This window comes from Coloeus monedula (genome assembly GCF_965178545.1).
Source record: "Coloeus monedula genome assembly, chromosome: 1".
Classification (NCBI taxonomy): domain Eukaryota; kingdom Metazoa; phylum Chordata; class Aves; order Passeriformes; family Corvidae; genus Coloeus; species Coloeus monedula.
In genome coordinates this window covers 48,526,364-48,547,031 of record NC_138781.1, presented here as the reverse complement: position 1 = coordinate 48,547,031, position 20,668 = coordinate 48,526,364, and the positions used below count along the sequence as shown (strand labels likewise).

Below are 20,668 nucleotides of genomic sequence, written 5' to 3'. Positions count from 1 at the left end.
ATTTATAGAATGGTATTTTGTATTCTGAATTGTCTTTGAAACTGTCATTTAATCTCAAATTATTTGTAGTGCAGTAGTTGTTGGGTGGAATTTTGCTTGGGTTTATTTATTTATTTATTTCCTTTTTATTTTTCAGGTCAATATGAAAACATTTCAGCAAGTTTTATTTTTGTTTTGGTGAGGCAAGATTTTTTTTTTGCCAAGTCCCTGTAAAAAGTTTAGCTAATGTAATTTAGGTGCTAATGGGAAGTTACTGTGTTAGATTTATAAGAAACCTTTAAAAGTAAGCACATGAACAAAAAAAGAAATTCTGACAGAAGTCCCAGTTCTTAAATGCTGAAGTTGCAGGGTTTTTTTTTAAATGATGGAGAGGTTGGGTAGGGCTGGGACTGAATTTGTTTTATTTTCAGATTGTGGTATGTTGCAGTTTTATTTTAATGGTAGAGGCTGGAAGAGGCAAATTTATTGCTGTTGTGGTGTAGAGGCATGTCGAAGTTTGAAGAATTATGGAGTTTGTGTTGTGCTGAATTGGAGTGATGAAGTACAGATAACAGGCCACAGCTGTAGCCACAAATTAGGCCTCTCAATTTGATGTTGAAGGCGTTGCATTAGAATTGCTTTTCTAGGATTACCATGTGGAAAGTCTGATGAATAAAACCAGATCTGAAATAGGGAAGCTAAAAATCTGCTACTGCCGCTGCAAAAAGCGTTTTGGGGCTTCATTGTTGTGAAACAAAGGTAACAGCTTTACTAAAGCAAGAGCAGTGCTCAGGAGCTTACTGGTCTTTAAGAACTGCCATTGGTGTTTGAATCTTAGCAGTTGCTTAAAGAACTAGAATTCTCAGTGATTCCTTCATCTTCCAGCCAGCATGGCTTGGGGGAGGATGAGAGCTATAGTCTGTCTCATGGTCTCACATCACCTGTTTTTACATGGACTCCAACAAGAGTTGATAGCATGGGGTTTATGAGGAGGTGTTTCTGGAAGTTGCATAAGCTTTGATCCAACTAAAGTACTGTGCAGAGGCCTTCCTATATAGGAAAGATCCAGTGAGGAAATAGAGCACCAGCTTAAGAACTCTTGTGGGCATGGGAAACTTCAGCATACAGGTATTGCTCTTGCATTCTGTGCAGCTACCCTATTGCTATGGGAATAATAATGCTCCAGCTATTCCCAGGCACAGGATAGCAGCAATGTAGTAACAGATCAGATGTAACATACAAGAATAATTCTGAGCAGTGAAGTTTTATTAGCAGGAATGTTAAAAAGAACCCCAAATTTACAGGCCTGCCCTGTGTTCAGGTTGGCTGTCAGACATGCTCATGATAGGTTCACAGATGGTTCGAGAGCAAGAGCATGAACTCAGGTGGACTGGCTGAAGCTGTCACAGCTGTTTCATAGTTGTGGGTCCTATAAAATTTTCTGGGACATCGAATTCTTATAAAATCAAGGGTTAGCTCTGGCCAAGCAAGAGCTGCATGCAAACTTTGCTTATGCCACAAAACGAAATCCTCTATAGGGCTGGAACCAAGAAGATGCTGAGTAATAAGACTGTGAAAAGTGTCCCCCTCACCTTCCTCAAATGTTCTCATTCAGTGAGTGTAGCTCTATCCTGACCTGCAACATCCTGTTCATTGTTTTTGTGCTAGGAGTTTCCTGAACGCCCCATGGAAAATGTGACACACTTTAAAATTTAGAACAAATATCTTCTGCAATGGAACACAACCAAAAGGATAAAACCTTGTTCTGCATTGTGACTTTAGTCCAGATTTGCATTCTAGTGAAGAACTCTGGTTGGTAAAGTGTCTGGAACATAAGTTATTGATATGTAAAGCCACACAGTTGTTCCTTGGATTTGAGAATTTATTTAAGCACAACTTGGAATTGATAAATCTTTGACCTTTTCAAAGGACTCTTCCTTTTTTCTTGCTGATATGTTAATATTTTTCAAATGCATGTAGCATTTTAGTTGGTTGACAGACGACCAACTGATGTTTATGTACAGTAGCTGTGGCTATGTTACATTTGGGATATAGTATTCTACTGTTTGCTTCAGCCTACTTTTGGGACTTTCAAACTGGAATTCCCATCTAGTCCTTCAAATCTATAAATCCACATTTTTGAGAGAGGAAGTAAGATAGATGGCAATTCTAACATTTGGTGTATAAGGGTTTAGGATGGATTGTTTTCTTTTAACTCCTTTGTTCATACTTACTTTCATAACCTTGAAAAGCGAAAACATTAATAAATCAAAGTGGGTTAAAGATCAGACACGTGGTTTTATTTTAATAAGGGATAAAGCTGAAACCTTACTGAGTGTACATTGTTCAGCACTTGTTCTCTGGGGCATATGAATCAGTCCCTTCATTACTGGTCTGGAAGCATTTCCTTTTGTGGTTACTGTGTATTTTGATTAGAAAAACCAATGCAAGATAATACTTGGTGCGTTACTTTTGGTGATTATGTTCATGTGCAAAGTTGATATTTAAAAAAATTAAAAAGCAAGCCTTTTGTGGCCATGTGAAGTTTTGACTTCATGGAGTGAAATTGCTTGCTTGATTTATATCTGTCAGCAGGAAGGGGATTTTGAAAGAAGGCGTAGTAAGCCTGCAAGCTTGAGAAAGAGCTATAATTTGCATGGTTACGTCTTGTGTGTCTGGGACACGTTTTCCCAAAGGCTACAGGGTGAAGTGTGCTTTGGGGACTATTTGCTCTGTGAGTGTTGAGGAAGACAGCAGAAAATACGTGTTTCTTCTAGATTTTTTTCACTGCTGGTTGTTAGTATTTGGGGCAGTGTCCCCTGAAGATGGTAAGGTCAGAACCTGGTGGAAGAGGGAGAGTCATAAATAAGAGAATTAAAAAATTGGAGACCCTTCTTCTCATCCCCCTTACCATACTTACACATCCGTTCTCCCTTTGGTGCCTCTTTATCAGTGTTTTTGAAAGAGGCTGCTAAATGAAGAAACCAGCTTTCCTTTTTGAACTTTTAACCTTCACAAAAGCAACAGTAATTGGCTTCTGCAGAGCACAGGTTGTTTTGATCTGACATTAAAAAAAAAAAAATACAGGAAGAATGAAATATCAATGTGCACGTCTGGATTTCCCAAATTGGCAGTGAAGGTCTTGCTTTCCTGTGCTTTAAAAGCCTGAAAAGTGCAGAGAGATATTGGTGAGGGTTGAAATATCTCTGTTGCATCTCAGTTGGGATGTACTTTAGCTGAGATGAAAGTTCAGCAGCTGGTGCAAAATCTCCACCTGGAAAAAAATGGTTGGTGTGTGTGTGAATGTAATCTCTTTGAGGAAGTGGGAAGATGGCTTAAAGAATGGGTCATATAAAGGGAAATAAAACTGTAAGAAAAGGAAAGGAGAAAAAAAGTCAAAGGTGAGAGAGATGAATTGTACACCTAGGCTAAATGTATTATGCTTAGATTTCTCCTCTGAATGAATGTCCTGTTTAAAAATAAATAAATATTTCCCCCTTTATCCTTGTTAAAGAGAACATAGTAAAACTCCTGACAGTTGCTATTCTTTCTAAGAGTTGATCATGTGAAAATTTTATGTACTAAAAGCAAGGAAAGCACATTAAAGCCTAATCCATGCTTACTCTAGTGGGTCTTAAAGCTGTCATCACTTTAAAGTCATGCAAAAGCAAAAGTAGTATCTTAAATACAAATGCTTTTTTTCTCCAGTGACTTTTAATGCACTTATTATAAGTCAGTAATTAAAAAAATTCAAAAGCAGATCAAGGTCAAATCATGCTTTAGGTAACATTTAATCTAAAAGAGCTTGAATGATACCTTCCATGGGTATCATTGCTAGCTTTGTCATCCATACAAAAATGTAATAGATTCTTGAAAATTTGAGGGCCACAGTTTGCCGGCAGAGACCTGGAGCCCTTCCTTCTCACACACAGCCTAATAGCTGTGCTGAGTACATCGTGAGGTGTGGCAGCTCAAAAGGAAAACGTGCTCAACAAGGCTTTTTACTTCTTAGCTGCCAGAGGAAACTGCCAACCTTTGGCATGGTTAAGTTTCTCCTAACAGAAAGCAGCAATAAATATATAGGTAACTTGGCTGGTGGCATGCAAAGCTACCTTGCTGCCTTTTTGTTTTTAAGATACGATTCTTCTTTCTTAAATAAGGTTGGTTAATGAACATGGGGAAATAGTAAAAGATTTAGGAAAGGAACTGTTAAAACAGGCACCTCCTCAATTTACTGGCAATAGTTCAGTTTGATCTTGTTAGAGATGAAACAGTTCCTGGGAAAATTGGCATCCTTTGTAGCTGTGGGATTTTTTATCTTGCTGTCACGTTATGTGTCTTCAAAGCAAGAGGCGAGTGTTTTCTGCCATGTGCCTATCTCTTTTAACATCTGCATTTCCACTTCGGCAGTGAAATTATTCAAAGCAAAGGCAGGAGGAGAGTAGTGTAGCCAGCAGCCATGCATTAATCCCACTGCTTAAACTACAGAGATTATTTCAGTTCAGAAGGAGGTAACTGTGACAGGACAGGGGTCTCTTCCTGTCGTGTGTGCTGAAAGTAAGTCAGTTGCCAGGAATGACTGAACCAATGAACCAGATGACAGATTATTTCTGAGTAGAGAACAGCTTAAACTTCCAGGGCTCTAAAACCAAAGCACACAGTGTTTGGCAAAGTCACTTGTATTAAATGATGAAAGCCTGAGTAAAAGGAAGAACGTGGTAAAGAGACAAGCAGTAGTTGCTTGCTGGGCTGTTTCACAGTATTCACATTTTGATTGGCTCCACAGATATTTGTGTGTGCCTTGGGGATGCTTAACATAAGGAAAAACAGCTTTATATGTAAAGAAAAATGGCAATGAGATTTCAGACTTGGTCCCTACAGGGTGTCCTGTGTGCTCTTTCAGTATTGGCTTAAATGAAAATAGTGGTGATGCTTTTGTTTTGCCTAGGAAAATAGTTTCCCTTGCTGATTTGGTTTAAAGTATGTAGTCCACCTAGAAGTGTATTTGTCATTTTGTCTTGGTAATGAATCTTTTAATTTGGCAGAGTAAGATAATTAAAACACATTGGAAAATAAATATAGCCAAAAAAGGATTTTCTCCTTTCTGTCCCATCCCAGCGTGCATATCTGGGATCCTTGTGAGAAGCCCTGTTTGATGGATAACTGCTCTGAAATGCTCAAAAAGAGCACAGACCATTTCCAGCAGACCCCAAAACTGCATCTTCTCTTCTACCTCTCTGCTTTTAATGGAAGCTGTTGTATTGAGTCTAAGGACAGTGGCTAGAAATAGGTAAGCCAGTCTCTACTTTCAGGGCCTTGAGGGCTGGAAAGGGTGAAATACAGGAAGACCTGTGGGAGTAGTCTGTCCAATCACATGCATAAATAAGGCAGCTGCCTGTTCTGGGTAATCTGTCAGCATGATTTAGATACAATCTCCTGTAGCCTTTAAATGCCTCTCAGCTGCTCTGAGGAAGTGTGGTGCTTCATTTTATAGTTGGTGGTTGGAGGCACAGAGAAGCAAAGGGTAAGTACATGGCCACACACCAAGCCTTTGAATAAAAGAAAATTAAACACAAGTGTTCTTGCTTCCAAGTTTAGCATCTTTGTCTTTGAAGCAGAACTCTCTGTTCATTTAAACAGTGTGATTGCTGCTTGTGGTAGAGAGTCCTCTTTAATTAGTGCTTTGGGGAACAAACTTGGAAGATGTAGGGTCTATTTGCAGGTGGGTTTTTTCATTTTACTTTTTTGTGGTCTATCTCTTATACTAGCTGCTCTCAATGACACCAAGCTCAAATGAGAATCTGGGGCTGTTGTGTCTCAAGAGGTTTGTTTTGCAAATGCTAGAATACATTTTTCTGACTTGTTTATACGGGAGCATTCGACTATGTCCTGGGCACTGATGCAGCATATTTACCTATGAGCACTTCTGCTTCAGAATTTTGCTCAAGTGCCTTAAGTAGAGCTAGCATAATCTTTGCAGCCCCCTCCCCAGTACTAGTCAAAATTGTTGGAATGGTGGGTGAGACCAGCAAGGTAAGAGATGTCACTGAAATAAATCTAATTCTTTAACACCCTGAGAAGAGAGCTTGTGAAGGTAGTGTGGCCTGTAGGAATCTGCTCCAGAGTCTGGAGAATGAAACAGGTGAAAAGGAAACTTCAAAATGTCTTCAAAAGTGTATTTTCCTTCATTCCTCGTGTACATTAAGAGGTTTTGCATGCGCAGATCAAGAAGAAGCAGTTGGGGACTGCATATTGTGGAGAACATGTCATTGTGAGCCCTATGTGTATCTTCCAAGCAAGGTACAAGGAAGTCACATCCAGCTCTGAGAGAACAGCCAAATCCCTTTTTAGGAGAAGGGGAAAATGGAACTCAAGTCCTGGTCCTCAGAGATGGGTAGTCTGCTTATTTGTTACAGGGCAGGTTGTCTGTCAGCTTTGGAAATGGGACATCTCTTTCCTGATCACACTCATTACTCCAGATTAAGATCTTCTGATGGGCCGTGTCTGTGGTTCTGAGAATGCAGCTCAAGGACTGCATCAGTGAGAAAATAATGAAGTATTCCTTCAGTAGAGATGTGCACCGTGGCTTTTGGAAATCTTGTACTTTCACTACAACCTGGGAATATTGCTTAATGTAGTGTAAAATTGAGAGTGGGAAAGGCTCTGTGCTTGCTGTTGCCACCATGCTGCCAAACCTGTAAAGCTGTGCTTTAGTCTCCACAGCAGAGTAGAAATGCTGTACTGAAGAGCAGAAAGAGGACTACATTCTCTTTTAAAATGATTGATACCTAAATCGCTCTTACTGCTTGAACAGTAGAGGTTTAATGATGTTAAATTACTACGGAATTACAGACGAAAAGTGCCACAGAGTTACACGTTTGGCTTTGTTTCCGTGTTGCTGTTTGCACACAAAGGACTTTCCTGCCAGGTGTTAGCCCTCCAGGAAGTTCAAAATGGTCAACTTCAGTTGACAACTTTATTTGGAAACAGTTCTAACATGTCAAACTGAGGTAGACAGTTACCTGAACAGTGATTTGCCACCCCTCACCCCCAAGTGCAATGGGATAATTTAATTTGGGAGCACTGAAGTCTGAAAGCAAGAAGGATAACAGTGCTTTCTCTCACAGGGTACTTGGTGAAAGGATGTTACTCTGTATTGCTGAAGATCCAAACTCTGGCAATCATCAGAGCACTGAAATGTACTTGGATTTAATCCAAATACTTTAATCTTTTAATGTCTGTTACAATTATAAAGTGGCTCATTGAATTAATGAGATGTACTGTGATGAACTTAGTAATTGAATACTTTTACATTATTCTCCTTTATGAAATTGAATCTCAGCTGTATGCCATGAAATTTGCACAGGTAAAAAAAAATTCTTTTTTGTCTCAGGACGTGTTTACATAATAGTTAAAGATGACCAGGTTATATTCCTGTTTTCTTCTTTGGCCTTACAGATTGCTTGTTGTGGTCCTGATGCTTGGGTGAGTGAGTGGTGAGCACATTCAAGGAGCTAATCTGTCTGAAAATGTGTAATTGTTTTTGTTTTGTGGGTTACTTTTTGGGCACTCCATCTCTCTGAACTGGTGTGCTGGACAAATGCCAGTGCTGGCACTGGGGAGAGGGAGGCAAAGCTGTGACATTGGGGAAGCAGGTATCAGATCTGCTGTGGAACTGAACTTTGCCATTCAGAGAGCTTTTTGGAGCAGAAAAAAATTATTTTACCAGAGAACGTAAAGATGGTGGCTCAGGATGATGTGTATGTATTACAGTATTTTTAACATGAAACAATTATGAGGAGACACTTTTTTTGGCTACATAATAAGTTAGAGGTATGCTATTATTATATGTTATATATATGAATATGTTATTATTCAGCAAAAGCATAGTGCCCTTTTGCCTTTTGCTGCCAGCATCTCTCTGTTCTGCAGCTAGCAATTGTAACTTCTTAGCAGGTAAAATGCTTGGCAGTAACTCCTGTGTGGAACCAAGTTGGTATTAAATATTTGAGGCGCTCTTATTTGTTTTTAGGATAATAGAGTAAAGCATCACACAGCAAGTGCTGGTTCATTTTGAATGGGTGTTTTGATAGAAGCTGATTGAGTTGCAGCATCGTCAGTGACAACTGATGTTCTGGCTCCTGGGAAGAAAACTGCCTTGAGTCGTCTTGCTGAATAATGTGGCTGGCACAGTTCAGTCCTCAGTGCTTGTTGCTTGTCTGGATACATGTATTGTGGAGAGGTTAAGCGCTCAGTCCGTTGATTAGCCAATTTGGAAACAGTGAGTGTTTTGCTCATTCTTGGCATAACTCTGCGTGCTCCCAGCGAGGCTGGAGCAGGAGCTTCAACTGGAGCGTGGCAATGCGGAAACACAGCTGTGCTGTCATCAACTTTTGACGGAGTATTAGCTCTAGTCTTCTCAGGAGTCTTAGAGAGCCTTTGAAATTATAGTTCCTTACGAAATAGAAGATACTTGGAGAAACAGATCATATGTACTACTAAGAAGGGGACTTTTGAGACTTTTGATTGATAGAGACTTTTTACCTGAACAATGAAGTGAACATGTTTACTAGGCGATCTGGTATTTTTCATGAGTCAGATGTCTTCATTAAAGTATTTCCACTTTTTTTCTGATAGTAAGACACTAGGCAATTGTAACACCTGTGTTTATCTTCAACTGCTGTGGCTGAAGTGGTGGCTGCCCTCTCCACCTTCCACTCCCCCTCCCCTTTTTTTTTTTAATAGCCCAGCCTAATAGCATAAATTAGATTCAATGGGTGTTTAAGTTCGCATGCAGGTTGTAATTTCTGAGTGAACTCATTACCTGTCTTGCTGTCCCTGCTAAAAGGGAGAGACAGTAAGCTTTTTAACTGTTGTCTGCTGCTTAGACCGCATGACTCCCTAGAGTTTATGACTCAAACCAATAAAGGATGATGTTTGCATCATTCTTTCCTCTTTCCTTGGGACATGCGGATTTTAATGTTGAACAGAGCGCAATAAAATTATGGGGTGACCACAAATTGTACCCAGTGCTTGAATGTCATGTATTAGTCTGTAACATAAACATATTTTACGGCAGTTTTCCTGTTGGAAGTAAAGTTCCACCTTGATCTTTAAAATTCTAGTTCAAGTTGTGGAAGCCTGGGATATTTTTTGAATGACTGCTCTTGGATGCCAGATGGGAAGAGTTATGGAGATTGTTGTTCCCAACTTGTAACCAATGGCTGGTTTTAGTGTGTTGCAAGAATCTTATTTTGGCATAGAAGGCAACCTGCTACAAAAGCAGGTCTTTTTGCTCATTGTGTGAACACTTAAGGACAGAAAAGGCACAGCATTGGTACACAGATGGGCAGGCTATGACTTCAAGAGTGCTTAGAGACAATATATCAGTGTACTCAAAGAATCACTGAATGATTGAGGCTGGAAGGGGCTACTGGAAGTCATCTGGTCCAATTGCCCTGCTCAAACGGGGTCATCTGCTGCTTGTGGTTTTGCAGTAGAGAGACGAGTAAGGGACAGTGTCATGTTGAAATACTCAGATCTCCTGTTACTAAGTGTCATATTTAATGCAGTTTACTAAGCTTTACGCAGGACAAATCTCCCCTGGAAATGGGCTGGGTGAGCAGTGTTGGCACTGCTAATATCTTGCAGTCGGATCTCTTCTGAAAGGTTTCTTGGAACCCTCCAAAATACGATCTGTGTTCTGGCTGCCTGAACCTGGAGTTTGCCCTGTTCTTGTGTTCTTTAGTATCTTTTTGCTTGTATATTGCTTTACAGTGATCTTGTGGTTAACCTGACTGTGTAAGTGAAATGATTATTCATATTCAAGCTCCTCTTGACCTAGAATTATAAACAATGGCCCCAAAGCATGTGTCAGTATTGAAAAGGAGGATATAATCTCCTTGGGATAATCCCAGAACAGTGATTCCAGGCCTGCAGGTACGCCAACTAGGCAGTACTCAGCAAAGCAGGGTGGCACCAGTGTTAAAGATGGACATATGCACAGTGGTTGTTTTGGGATGTGACTTGTCTATGTTTGTTTCCTTAGTATTTCTGTTTCCAAAGTGAGTTTAGTGATGTCCATTAAAACTCTGGCTTAGTCTTGACAATAGACATACATCCTCTTTAATGCAGAACAGCTCAAGTTATTCCACAAATGTTAGCTACAGACAAGGTCTCTAATATTAACTGTGCCATGAGTTTTTTTTCTGAGTGGCCATCACTGTTTTTTCCATATGCTGTCTAGTTTTGCTGAATGTTCTTCAGAGAGCCAGCACTGGGAAGTCCACAAGTGGCAAATTATTCTTTGTGACTATGAGAGTGAACTGACAGAGAGCTAGGAGCCTGCAGGGATGGATTCAGAGACTGTATAGTGCTGAGAAGTCAGGAAAACATGGGGTGTTTTGACTGTTAGATGTTTTGATGCACTGATTGCAGCGAAGTGTGAGAGAAGCACAGATGGGTAGGAACACCTCTGTACATGGAGCTGCTTTCTGCTGCAAGATTACTGACAGGTGGTTTCTTTCCTTCTCTTGTTCTCTTTCACAGTGTCACAGAATGTTCTGAGTTGGACGGGGCCCACAGGGATCACTGAGTACAGCTCCTGGCCCTGCACAGGACACCCCAAGAGTCACACCGTGTGCCTGAGAGCTTTGTCCAAACACTTCTTGAACTATGTCAGGCTTGGTGCTGTGACCACTTCCCTGAGGAGCCTGTTCCAGTGCCCAGCCACCCTCTGGGTGAAAAATCTTTTCCTAATATCCAACCTAATCCTCCCCTGACTCAGCTTCATGCCATTCTCTTGGGTCCTGTCACTGGTCCCCAGAAAGAAGAGATCAGTGCCTGCCCTTCCACTTCCCTTCATGAGAAAGCTGCTAACTGCACTGAGGTCTCATCCAGGCAGAACAAGCCAAGCGACCTCAGCTGCTCCTCATATGATTTCCCCTCTAGATCCTTCACCCTCTTCACAGCCCTCTTTTGGAAGCCTTCTAGTAGCTTTATGATTCCTCTAATAATGTGGCACTCAAAATTGCACATCTCTGAAGAGCAGTGTAAGTGCCTGACAAAAGGCTGTTGCCTCAAATTGTGCCCTCCTCAGACTCACAAGTGGTATCCACCCTTTCTTTTGCTGATTTTCTTACTTACAGTGAGCATTACTCTCTGCTTATTGACTGTGGAATATCAATATTACTTTTTTCCATAGGATTTTTCTATGCAGAATGATTACGTTAGAAAATAAGGCTGTTTGTTTCAACCTTCAACATCCTGTCTGTGCTGTCAGTTAACTTGGTTGCTTCCTTCAGCATTCACACACCTCTGTTGCCCTCTCTTCCTCCATTTGACTGCTAACTTCCTAGCAGTTCCATTAGTTCCTCTGGATGTATAGTAAACATTGATAGGGTAAAAAATTCTCTTTGTGTTTTATAGTGCTGCTTCATCTTCCTTCTAGCAGGAAGTTTAGTGTTTTTCCCAACACTGAGCTTATCTTCTTGTATCTGTTATCTCCTTTGGGATATAGCCAGCCATCCTTGATTCAGCTTCTGCTAAGTTATCATCTTGACTCAGGGTGCTCTTTTTGTGTGTCCTTTCTAGCCCCCTGATTTATCCAAATGCTGGGAAAGTATGAAGTACCATAGCCAGATCATGCTAGTAGTAGAAAAGAGGACTGTGATCTTTTGTTATTTGTTACCCTTAACTGAGTTTTATTCAAAATTCACAGCACTTTTGATGAAATTTCTCTGTTTCTTTTCAGCTTGTTTTCAACTGGCCTGTAATAAACTTATTCAATTTTCAGTTTCATGGGACTCCTTTGGAATGTGCTTAGTTTAAACATTAAAAAGCACCACCCCTTTACCTGCTTGCCCTCCCCCAAACAAAAAAATTTGTCTCCATCCTTTTGACCTGTAATGTTTTGAGTTGCATTATTTTGTTGTTTCACAGTGTCAATGTCCTTTTTCCTTTCTTCTGCCCTCCAACTTTCTTAGCCTGAGAGCTTTGATTTTTAACTTACAGCTCTTTAAGAACAGTAGGACCACTGGCTGAAATTGAGACTTTGTGTTTTCCCTATTGCTTCCTTTCTACCTCACAGGGTATGTGAGACTACCCTGAAAGGCAGGAAAAGAAAACTGTATTTAACTGGATTTTGAGGGATATTTTTGCTACTTGCTTCAGTTTAGAAACATCTGGAGTCAAGCCAAATGATGAGAAACAACCCCAAATAAAGTGGGCAAGCCCTGAAAAACTGTAAAGGTTTAAGTAGATTAAGTAATAGTTTGTATTCAGAGTGGCATTTCATTTTGGTTCTGTACTAGATACCTGCCATGGTCTCTCCATTTAATATGCTAGGCAGGTACTCAGGATGGCTGAAAAATCATGCTTTTTTTTTTTTTTGTGAAGCCTTAGATCTTTGACTGCTGGATTGCTATCAGTGCGAGGGTTGTGCTGGTGCCTTTTGGTTTTGTCTAGGTTTTTAATGAATTTAAAAAAATTATTATTTCTATTTATTTGTTTATTGGAAATGTCTTTTGAATAATTGAGTTTGATACTTTCCTGGTCTCTAGTTTGAAGAGCTCCAGTATTAATGTCTTTGGTGAACAGAGCATCTTTATCTGACTAGATGGTATACATGAGTTAATTAAATTGCCATAAAGTTTCAAACAAAATCTTGAATAATCAAAACTAAGTTTTTTGTTCTCTTAGGAATTACAGACATGTAACTAAAAGTTCCTTAGCAAAAGGAGAATGATCTTCCAAGAAGCAGGGGAGTTCATGTTAAAGAAGGAACTGAATTTTTCTGGTATGCTTCAATATGTGGTTTTAGGAGCAAGACCAGACAGCCTGCTTGCTTATATTCTGAGTACATCCAGTCTGGTTTTTTTTCTTCCACCTTTGCTTTTGAAGCACCCTTTAAAGCCTTTCTTGCTCTCTAGTTTTGAAGAGTAGTCTATCTGAAAGTGGTCCAGCCTGTTAAACATAGTGAAACCTCAACCATATAAAATGCTTCCCAAGAAGAGGAACAAGATGACTGTGAGTAGAGCAAATGCTTGGAATGAAATTGTGAAGAAAGGTTACAGGTATATTGGGGATGAGATAGGCGATAACCACACAAGTAGTAGCTGTCTTTGCTGGGCAGCTTTAGCAGGGGCAAAAACTGTCCTGTTCTGTACATTTCACATACCCATAATCCTAAAATCTCCTCCAATACTAGTTCTCCACATATTTTGGAGAGGAAAGGTGGTGTATTTAAACCTGAAGGGTCCAAAGCTCATTTTATCCTAATATTAAATATTTAATTCCTGTTCTAATGAGGCTTTATAGATCAGCAGACTTAGGGTTCAGCATCAAAGAAATGTTCCTGTTTGGAAGCTGATGGACTGCTCTGAACCATGGAAGTCAGTGGAGGGGGGTGAGGTGTTCCTGCAGTGTTGGTGGCTGCTTCAGAGGGGTAGCAGCCTCCTGGGTTGCCTGCTTTTTGAGGCCACTGCCTTTTTTCCATCCCTTACTAGAGTATAGCTCATAGCTTCTGTACAGCTTTATCTTCCATTTGTATCAAAACATCTCTAGATTTTATTGACATGGGACTGCTGGGCCTTTGACTCCTGTCTAGTTCAGGGGTGAATAGCACTGAATGCCTAAGAAGGGAAAAAGGCAGCATGAAAGCCTTTGTATGTACACAAAGTGTGCATCCAGCCCCCTGGCTTCTCTGCCCTGTTTTCATTCCTTGCGGAGATGGTAGAGCATGTTTACAGCTCCTTAGACTGAGCTGTTCAGTCGTGCAGTCTAACTCCAAAAATAACTCTCTTGGGGGATATTAATCCAGCATTGGATTATCTTTCTAAAATCGTTAATCAGACTTGGTCCCCGAGGGACCTTCCAGCTGAACACGCCACTTAGTTTCTGTTTGCTGGGGCCGCAGGAGCCGAGTGGAGGAAGCTGATGAGGTTTGACAAGAAGTGGTTACTTACGTAAGGTGCCGAGCAGAGGGAGCTGTGCCTCTCCTCTGCTGTGGGCCCGGCCAGGGCTCAGCTCCCTGCCAGCACCCTCCATGTCCTGCTCGGCCCCGTTGCCCTTACTGCCCTGCTTTCCCTTTGCCTTGAAGAAATGCCATGCAAAAACCTGCCTGTGTCAGGGGGTGGTGGGATCTCTGCCAGCTCCAGGTGCTGTATGTGCTGCCTTTTGTCCAGGGTGGAGAAACACATGCTTTGTTTTATTAAATTCTCAAGTGCACATGGCATTCCTGCAGTCACTTTTTAATCATTAATTTTCTTACTCAAGCTGTTCATGAAATGAGCTGGCCTGCTCTTTGAATATTACCTCTCTTCTGTAAAAGAAGAAATAAGCTGTTCTAGGCTGCTGTTTATGAGTAGAGCTGCAAGTCACATAGCTCCTATTAGCCTTGCATTTTTCTTCTGTCTGTAGAATAAGAATAGAATTTATTTCTTGAGAGATGTGCTCTGGTAACTTTAAGTTATTTAAAGTACTTTGAGATCTTTGTATGGAAAGTGCCAATGAGATTGCAAAATAAGTTCAAAAAAAAAAAGAGTTCTACTGAGAACTAATTTCATACACGAATAAAATCCCGTTTTCTACATGCAGTACATAGGTAGAAGGGGAAAATTCAATATATTTTACTGGCATTGGTGCTAAATGAATCCCTCAGAGCCAGGCAGGTAAATTGAGAGCTTGCATATAGATGCTGATGCATTTTTACATTAAATTTAACATACTTTGATTTCCAACTTGGGTGTTTATTACTCTGGCTTAGTAGAACACAGGAAGCCCTTCATAGTATGGTTGAAGTGCATAAATATACTGTATGTGGTAATAACAATAAATTGCAAAATTGACACTTTAATGCGATAATCTGTCATAGTTCTGCAAAACCATATTGATGGAATAAAGTATGTTCAAGTGGTAGACATGCTTTGGTTGTGGTTTCCTGAAATTATAAAATAGTGTGCTGTTGAGCATGTAAGTTGCTTAAACATTGTCCAGGTTACATCTCCTTGCATTCATTAGGGAAAACAATGGGAATTTGCCTTCCTTTTCCTCTGACCCTCTCCTCTCCTTCACATGCCTGCACATGCGCCCTTCTTGCCTTCAGATTCTGACTTGAAAATAAATGTTGTAAAAATGACTTGGAAAGTTGCTCTTACATGTCAGTGCTTCTCAGATCCCACTGGGAGAGAAAAAGGAATTGTACTTGAGAAAACTCCATAACTAGACCCTTTAGCGACATCCCTGTCCTTTTCACTGCTTGACTGCTGCTGGCATAACAAAAAGAAATTGAAAACAGTTCTAGTTCTTCATTCACATAATGAAAATTGCTTACTAACTTGGAACCATTTCACACCAGGAGTTGTGCCTTCCTTATTTTGCTGGGCACTGTCTAACACACTGCGTACCACGGGAATAAATAGTAGATAATTTTGAATTGTCAGCACTGTAGGTTGCAGAATTTTCTTTTCAGTCCTAATTTTAGGATGACAACTAAACATCTATTTTGGCCTTTAAAAAAACCCCAAAAGAATATTTGTTTCTGATGTTGCCACAGAGGTAGAACAAAACTAAATTATCTTTTGTGTATTGCATTGGATGCATCAGAGTATAAACTAGGAAAGAAGAAGTCAGCACATTTGACTAGGATGTCCACAGAGAAACAGAAACAAAGTGATGATTTTATATGCTTTTCAGCATTCAGACCACAATGTAGTCTTGGAGTTGGTCTTCAGTGGGAGAAGTGGGACTACACCCATTTGTATTAGTTAAAGATCTGTCACTTTGCTTTGTGTTTTATGACTCTATAAGCATACGTATAGTAATAATTATAATTATGTAGGAGATCTGTGCTAGTCTACATTAAAACTAGTCACAATGAAATTGTCTGCCGAATGCTGTGGCAGACTTCTCTTGCACCTTGCTTTGGAATGTAAGTGCTTATTTTCCATAGCTGAATTTGATTAACTTACCATCAGCTCTCCTTGACTCTTCTTTCTTAAACCTTTCTTCCTGTGTGACTCAAGGTAGCCCACAACTTGCTAAAGCAAAATGAGGGTTAATGCCCTCATATGCATGGGAAAATGGAAGTTTTCTGCAATTTTATCGCTGTGTAAGGTTGTTTTACTTTTGTACTCACAGGCAGCGGTCATGAATCAGTGTTTTTTCTCCTGCATTTATTGTGAGCTTTGGAGGGATGGTATTGGGCTGCAAATTGCTGCTTCTTAGTCAAAAGAAACTGTGTTTGTCCATGCAATAGGTGGATTCTATGGTTTTAATTGGTCTCCCTTCTATCTCTTTAGATATGTGGTCTACAGGTGATTTTTTTTTTCATTTAAAGTGTAGAAGAAACATGATGGGGGAAAATAAAACTGTTGAAAATAAAGGCTTACTCAGCTGAAGCTATCCTCAGTCAAGTTTGTCTGGCAGGAGCTGCTGCTGCTCTTTTTGTGTTGTGGCCAGCAAACTCAGGCTCTGGCTGAGGCTTCCAGCACCCCTCCTGCCAGGGATGGGGTGCCAAGCCAGGGAATGCGGCGGGTAGCCTGTTGGTCAGGCACTGGGTGAGTCAGCCCCACTTCAGTGCTGCAGACAGTTTAATACCAGAACATCAGCAGGCTGAGACTACCAAGGACTGCCCTGCTGAGGAGGTGGGAAACACCATCACTGTGAGTGTGGGAGCAGAAGGTGCCAAGGTCTCAGTTTCAATTGACTGTCGAGGTGGATTAACAGCTCATTGCTGCCAAGAAACCTTGCTTCTCCTCCCGTCTCCCATGTTGTATCACCTCTGAGTAGCTGTTTGACTTGAACATGGTAAAAAACAGATGACCAAAAATACTTTTTTTTCCTTTGCTGGTTGATTGAGCCAGTGCACTGTGCAGCAAGGGGAGCACTGGTGGGAGATGCAAATGGTGGCCCTTTGATGTGTTGGGGAGAAATGGTGGGAACAGTGCATCTGCTAAGGGTCTACAGGGTAGAAGACAGACAAAAGTAAATGTCTGATTTTTCTCAATGACCAGCAAGCCAGCTGCATGCTTTAATTGTTTATTCCCTGTTCCTGTAACATCTACCAAATGTAGACAGTATCACAGTGTTTCTTAATCACATTGTTTAGTCTTTCAAGGCGCTTCCTGCAATCCAGTCTTATTTATAGACCGTCCATTGTCTTATTTACTGCCTTGCACTTTGCTTTGTGGTGATGTGCGATCCTGTCGGCGTCAGAACTGCCATTGTTGCAAATAAATTGCTGGAGTGTTAAAGTTCATAAATTGCTTTTATAGTATGTATTGAGAACCCTATGTAGAATGTAGCAGGGCTTGCAGACTCAGAGGACTGAGCCTTTTCAGAGCAGACCAGAGGGCACGCAAGAAAAGAGGAAAGATGGAGACATCCAGAAGGCTGGATGAACTCCCACTTATAAAAGTAGTTTCAGACAAAGGTACAACATTTCCCAATAAAGGGATGATTTCACAATTTTGTTCAGACTGATCTGAGCTCCTGCTTCTGCTGCAGTGGAAGAAAGGTCATTAGACCAGGTTGAAGCAGCAACTGAAGGTGGTCAGAGCCTTTTTTAACCTGTACATGTTTGTGTCTTTTGGATGTCTGGTATACTCAGCCATCTCCTTCTCTTGCCTTAGCTCTTTGAAAGGCTGTATGTGCAAGCGTGTCTCCATGCTTTCACCACTTCCTTCTCTTTTTCTGCTAAGAAGAAGTGGGACTGCACCGCTGGGGATTTCTACAGCCTCTCTTGTTTTGTGATACGTGATGGCACTTTGCTGGGTCTCAGCAGAGTGTGCAGGAAACGCCATGGTTGGCACGGAGGGCTTGCCAAAGCAAGAAGGAGCCTCCCCATCTGCAGCAGGGTGCATGGGCTGCTGTGTCTGAGAACTGCAGCACTTTGCTACTAGAGAGGGTGTCCTGCCACCACCGAGCTGAGAGAGGGGTGCAGAAACTTTGTTTGCAAGCCCAGAGAGGCACTACACACTCTTGAAAAACATTTGTTGCTGTTGCAAGGTTATAAACTTTGATGAGTCAAAAGAGACAGAACTTAAATTCTGCAAAACCTGAGGATTTGGTTCTTCCCCTTTCCTTTCCCTGAAACTCACAGCTCGCACTGTTTGACACCAGATCCTGTTGATATTCATATTCTTGCAGAATTATGACGTGTTATGTAGTGAATTATGTCACCCTGAATGTATACTGCATCCTTGTGTATTCATGTGTCTGAGAGGTACCATAAAGAAGAAGTGTTTATATGTGGGTTTCTCTGGATCTGTGAGGTGAGGATGTGTGTGTGCGTGTGTATGTATATGTGGAAACTGCTGTGTGTTCTCCCTTCTTCCTGACATACTGGTTGCTATAGTGCAGTGATCTATTTGTGAACACCCAGAAGATCACTGCTATAGTTAAAAGAAACAGTGTTTCCTGGCCATAACTTCCTGGGCAATCTCTTCTCCTGAAGCGCCAGCATCAACCGATTCGGTCACGTTCCCTGGGACTCCAGGAGTGACACTGTAACAGGAGCTTGCTCTAGTTTGTCGCTTTTTTCCCACCAGCATATTTAATAATATTTAAAAATAGTTTTTCTATTTAAATCTAATGCATGCCTATTATTCCCCGTACATTTCAGTGCTTCAGCCATCTTTCTAACAGACTGTCGAGCTGTGCAGCATGTCGTGGCGTTGAGCCCTGTGTTTGCTCCTGTAATATGTGCCATTCTCCTGCTCCTGCACATTCTTACACACATCCATTTTCATCCACCTGCCCAGCCACGGGAAGTGTAGGAGACGGAAGCAGCAGTGCTGGAGTTCTGTCTGAACTGCTGTAATATTCTTTTTTCTTTTTTTTTTCTCTCCCTGCAGGTGTGAATGAGAGAGACTCTCTGCAGTATTTAGTGTCCAGTTGTACTGGCTCCGAAGAGCAGCAGCGTCGCAATGCCCCCTCCTGCTGATATAGTGAAGGTGGCGATTGAATGGCCAGGTGCCTTCCCCAAGTTAATGGAAATAGATCAAGTAAGTGCCTGTGTACCTGTGCTCAGCTGGCCCTGTTCATAAATAAGTTGTTTTCTGCATGTTTGTGTGTCTGCATTTATGGTTAGTTCAATGCACGTGTTTTTCTGTGAGTGTATGTGGGGCAGAAGGTGTTTTTATAAGCGATGTAACCCTCTCCTCTCTTACTGCTAAAGATTTTTGATGTGTTTAGCTGGTTTCTTCATTTGCTTTTTCCTTCTGAATAGCTGCTTAAATAAGGCATTTACTGCTTGTGTGACCCACTTAACACTTTTGTGCCTTAGTTAGTTCAACTGTAAAATTGTGGTAATGTTGTTACCTCTTGGTGGAAAGTCTTTAAATTTCTAGTCAGTGCTGTGCATTTGGAGTAGAATCATACTGAATGGCTGCAGCAAGTGCAGATTTTGGAACTTAAGTAGTGGTGCCCTTTGAGCAGGAGGATCTTTGTTGTTCTGTACAAGAATCTCGGGGGTTATTCTTTTTAGCTGGTTAGTTCTAAAGCAGTGGCCCCATGGATGGATTGGAGGCAGTGTACAGAAGCTAACAAATTCAAAACAATGAATTAAAAACTTTTTAGGAAATTGGGGTGGGGGTAAACAAACAAAAACAAGTTATACAAGGTCCGTGTTTTATATTCTGGACTTCTCTGAGATTGTTTTTGTGGCCCATGTTAAAAAGCAACCTCTTTAATATGTAACAGCTTACCCTTAACATTTTGAAATCCTGCAGCATGTTACCTGGTTAGAATTATTATGACTTCTGTAAATAGTATTCAGAGCAAAGAAAAGCATTTTACAATGTGCTTTAGACCCTGGTGTGTCTGGGGACTCAGTACATTATAAAGGTCTACTGGAGAGGAGAGCATTTGAATTCACACTGAAAATGTATTACTGAAATGGGTTAGTAATTTCTTCATGCAGTGCAACGAGTTTCACTTGTAGTTAACCCTTTTGTGGCACATGGCTGGGAAGTTCCTGTGTGAAATTTGAAGAAACATGGTACTAGAGGGTGGCTGGAATCACAGCAGTATGATTTTTAAGCATTCTGAAAGCCCTCTTAGAGGAAAGGGAGTTCCCAAGTGAAACCAAACTTTGTAGATTGATTTTTTGACCTGCCAAGCTTTTCCATTTTCATTTGCTGAAATTTTTCAGTAAACATAGTAATCTTCTGCCTTCTGGAGTGAAGACTGTTTTACTTTTTTCTTCTTATATAACAAATGGTAGACACTGCACGCTGTGTGCAAGGAAAGATGCATGTTAGTCATGATGAACCAAGTACAGGTGACAAAACTGAAGAAAATATTATGAATTCTCCTTTCAAACAGCAGTAAAGTAATATGAAAATGATTTGATTTAATTTACAAAAGCTTAAAGTTACTCTCAAAATCCCTCATACCTTCTCTGTAATATTAGCTTACTTGCCTAGCACCTTGTTTTTAATCTTTTTATGTAAGATTTGAAGGAGACAAGAAAGATCAATGCTGAATTATATTGGGTAAAACTTCTCAAACACAGCCTTCCAGGTTATCTGCAAGCTTCCTCAAGCCACTTTATGAGTAGGAGGAGAAAGAAGAGGGAAAGTAAGGCCGAAAGGGAGAAGACTTAACAGCAGCCTGCTCCTGATGCAGAGAGGAATGGAAATGAGGGAATGAAGTTTGAGAGTCTCATCCCTCCCCTTTCTGACATGGA

General features: G+C 40.8%; 1 protein-coding gene across 2 annotated transcripts in view; it reads left to right on the top strand.

The window, feature by feature from the left end:
• ELMO1 (engulfment and cell motility 1) overlaps positions 1–20,668 on the top strand; it is a 305,477-nt gene that overhangs the window by 31,069 nt on the left and 253,740 nt on the right. For both annotated transcript variants that reach the window (XM_082295294.1, XM_082295295.1), the window contains exon 3: positions 18,834–18,983. In XM_082295294.1, coding sequence (XP_082151420.1) covers positions 18,906–18,983 — 78 coding nt within the window. In that variant the 5' untranslated portion in view covers positions 18,834–18,905. The remainder of the gene's footprint in view (positions 1–18,833; positions 18,984–20,668) is intronic.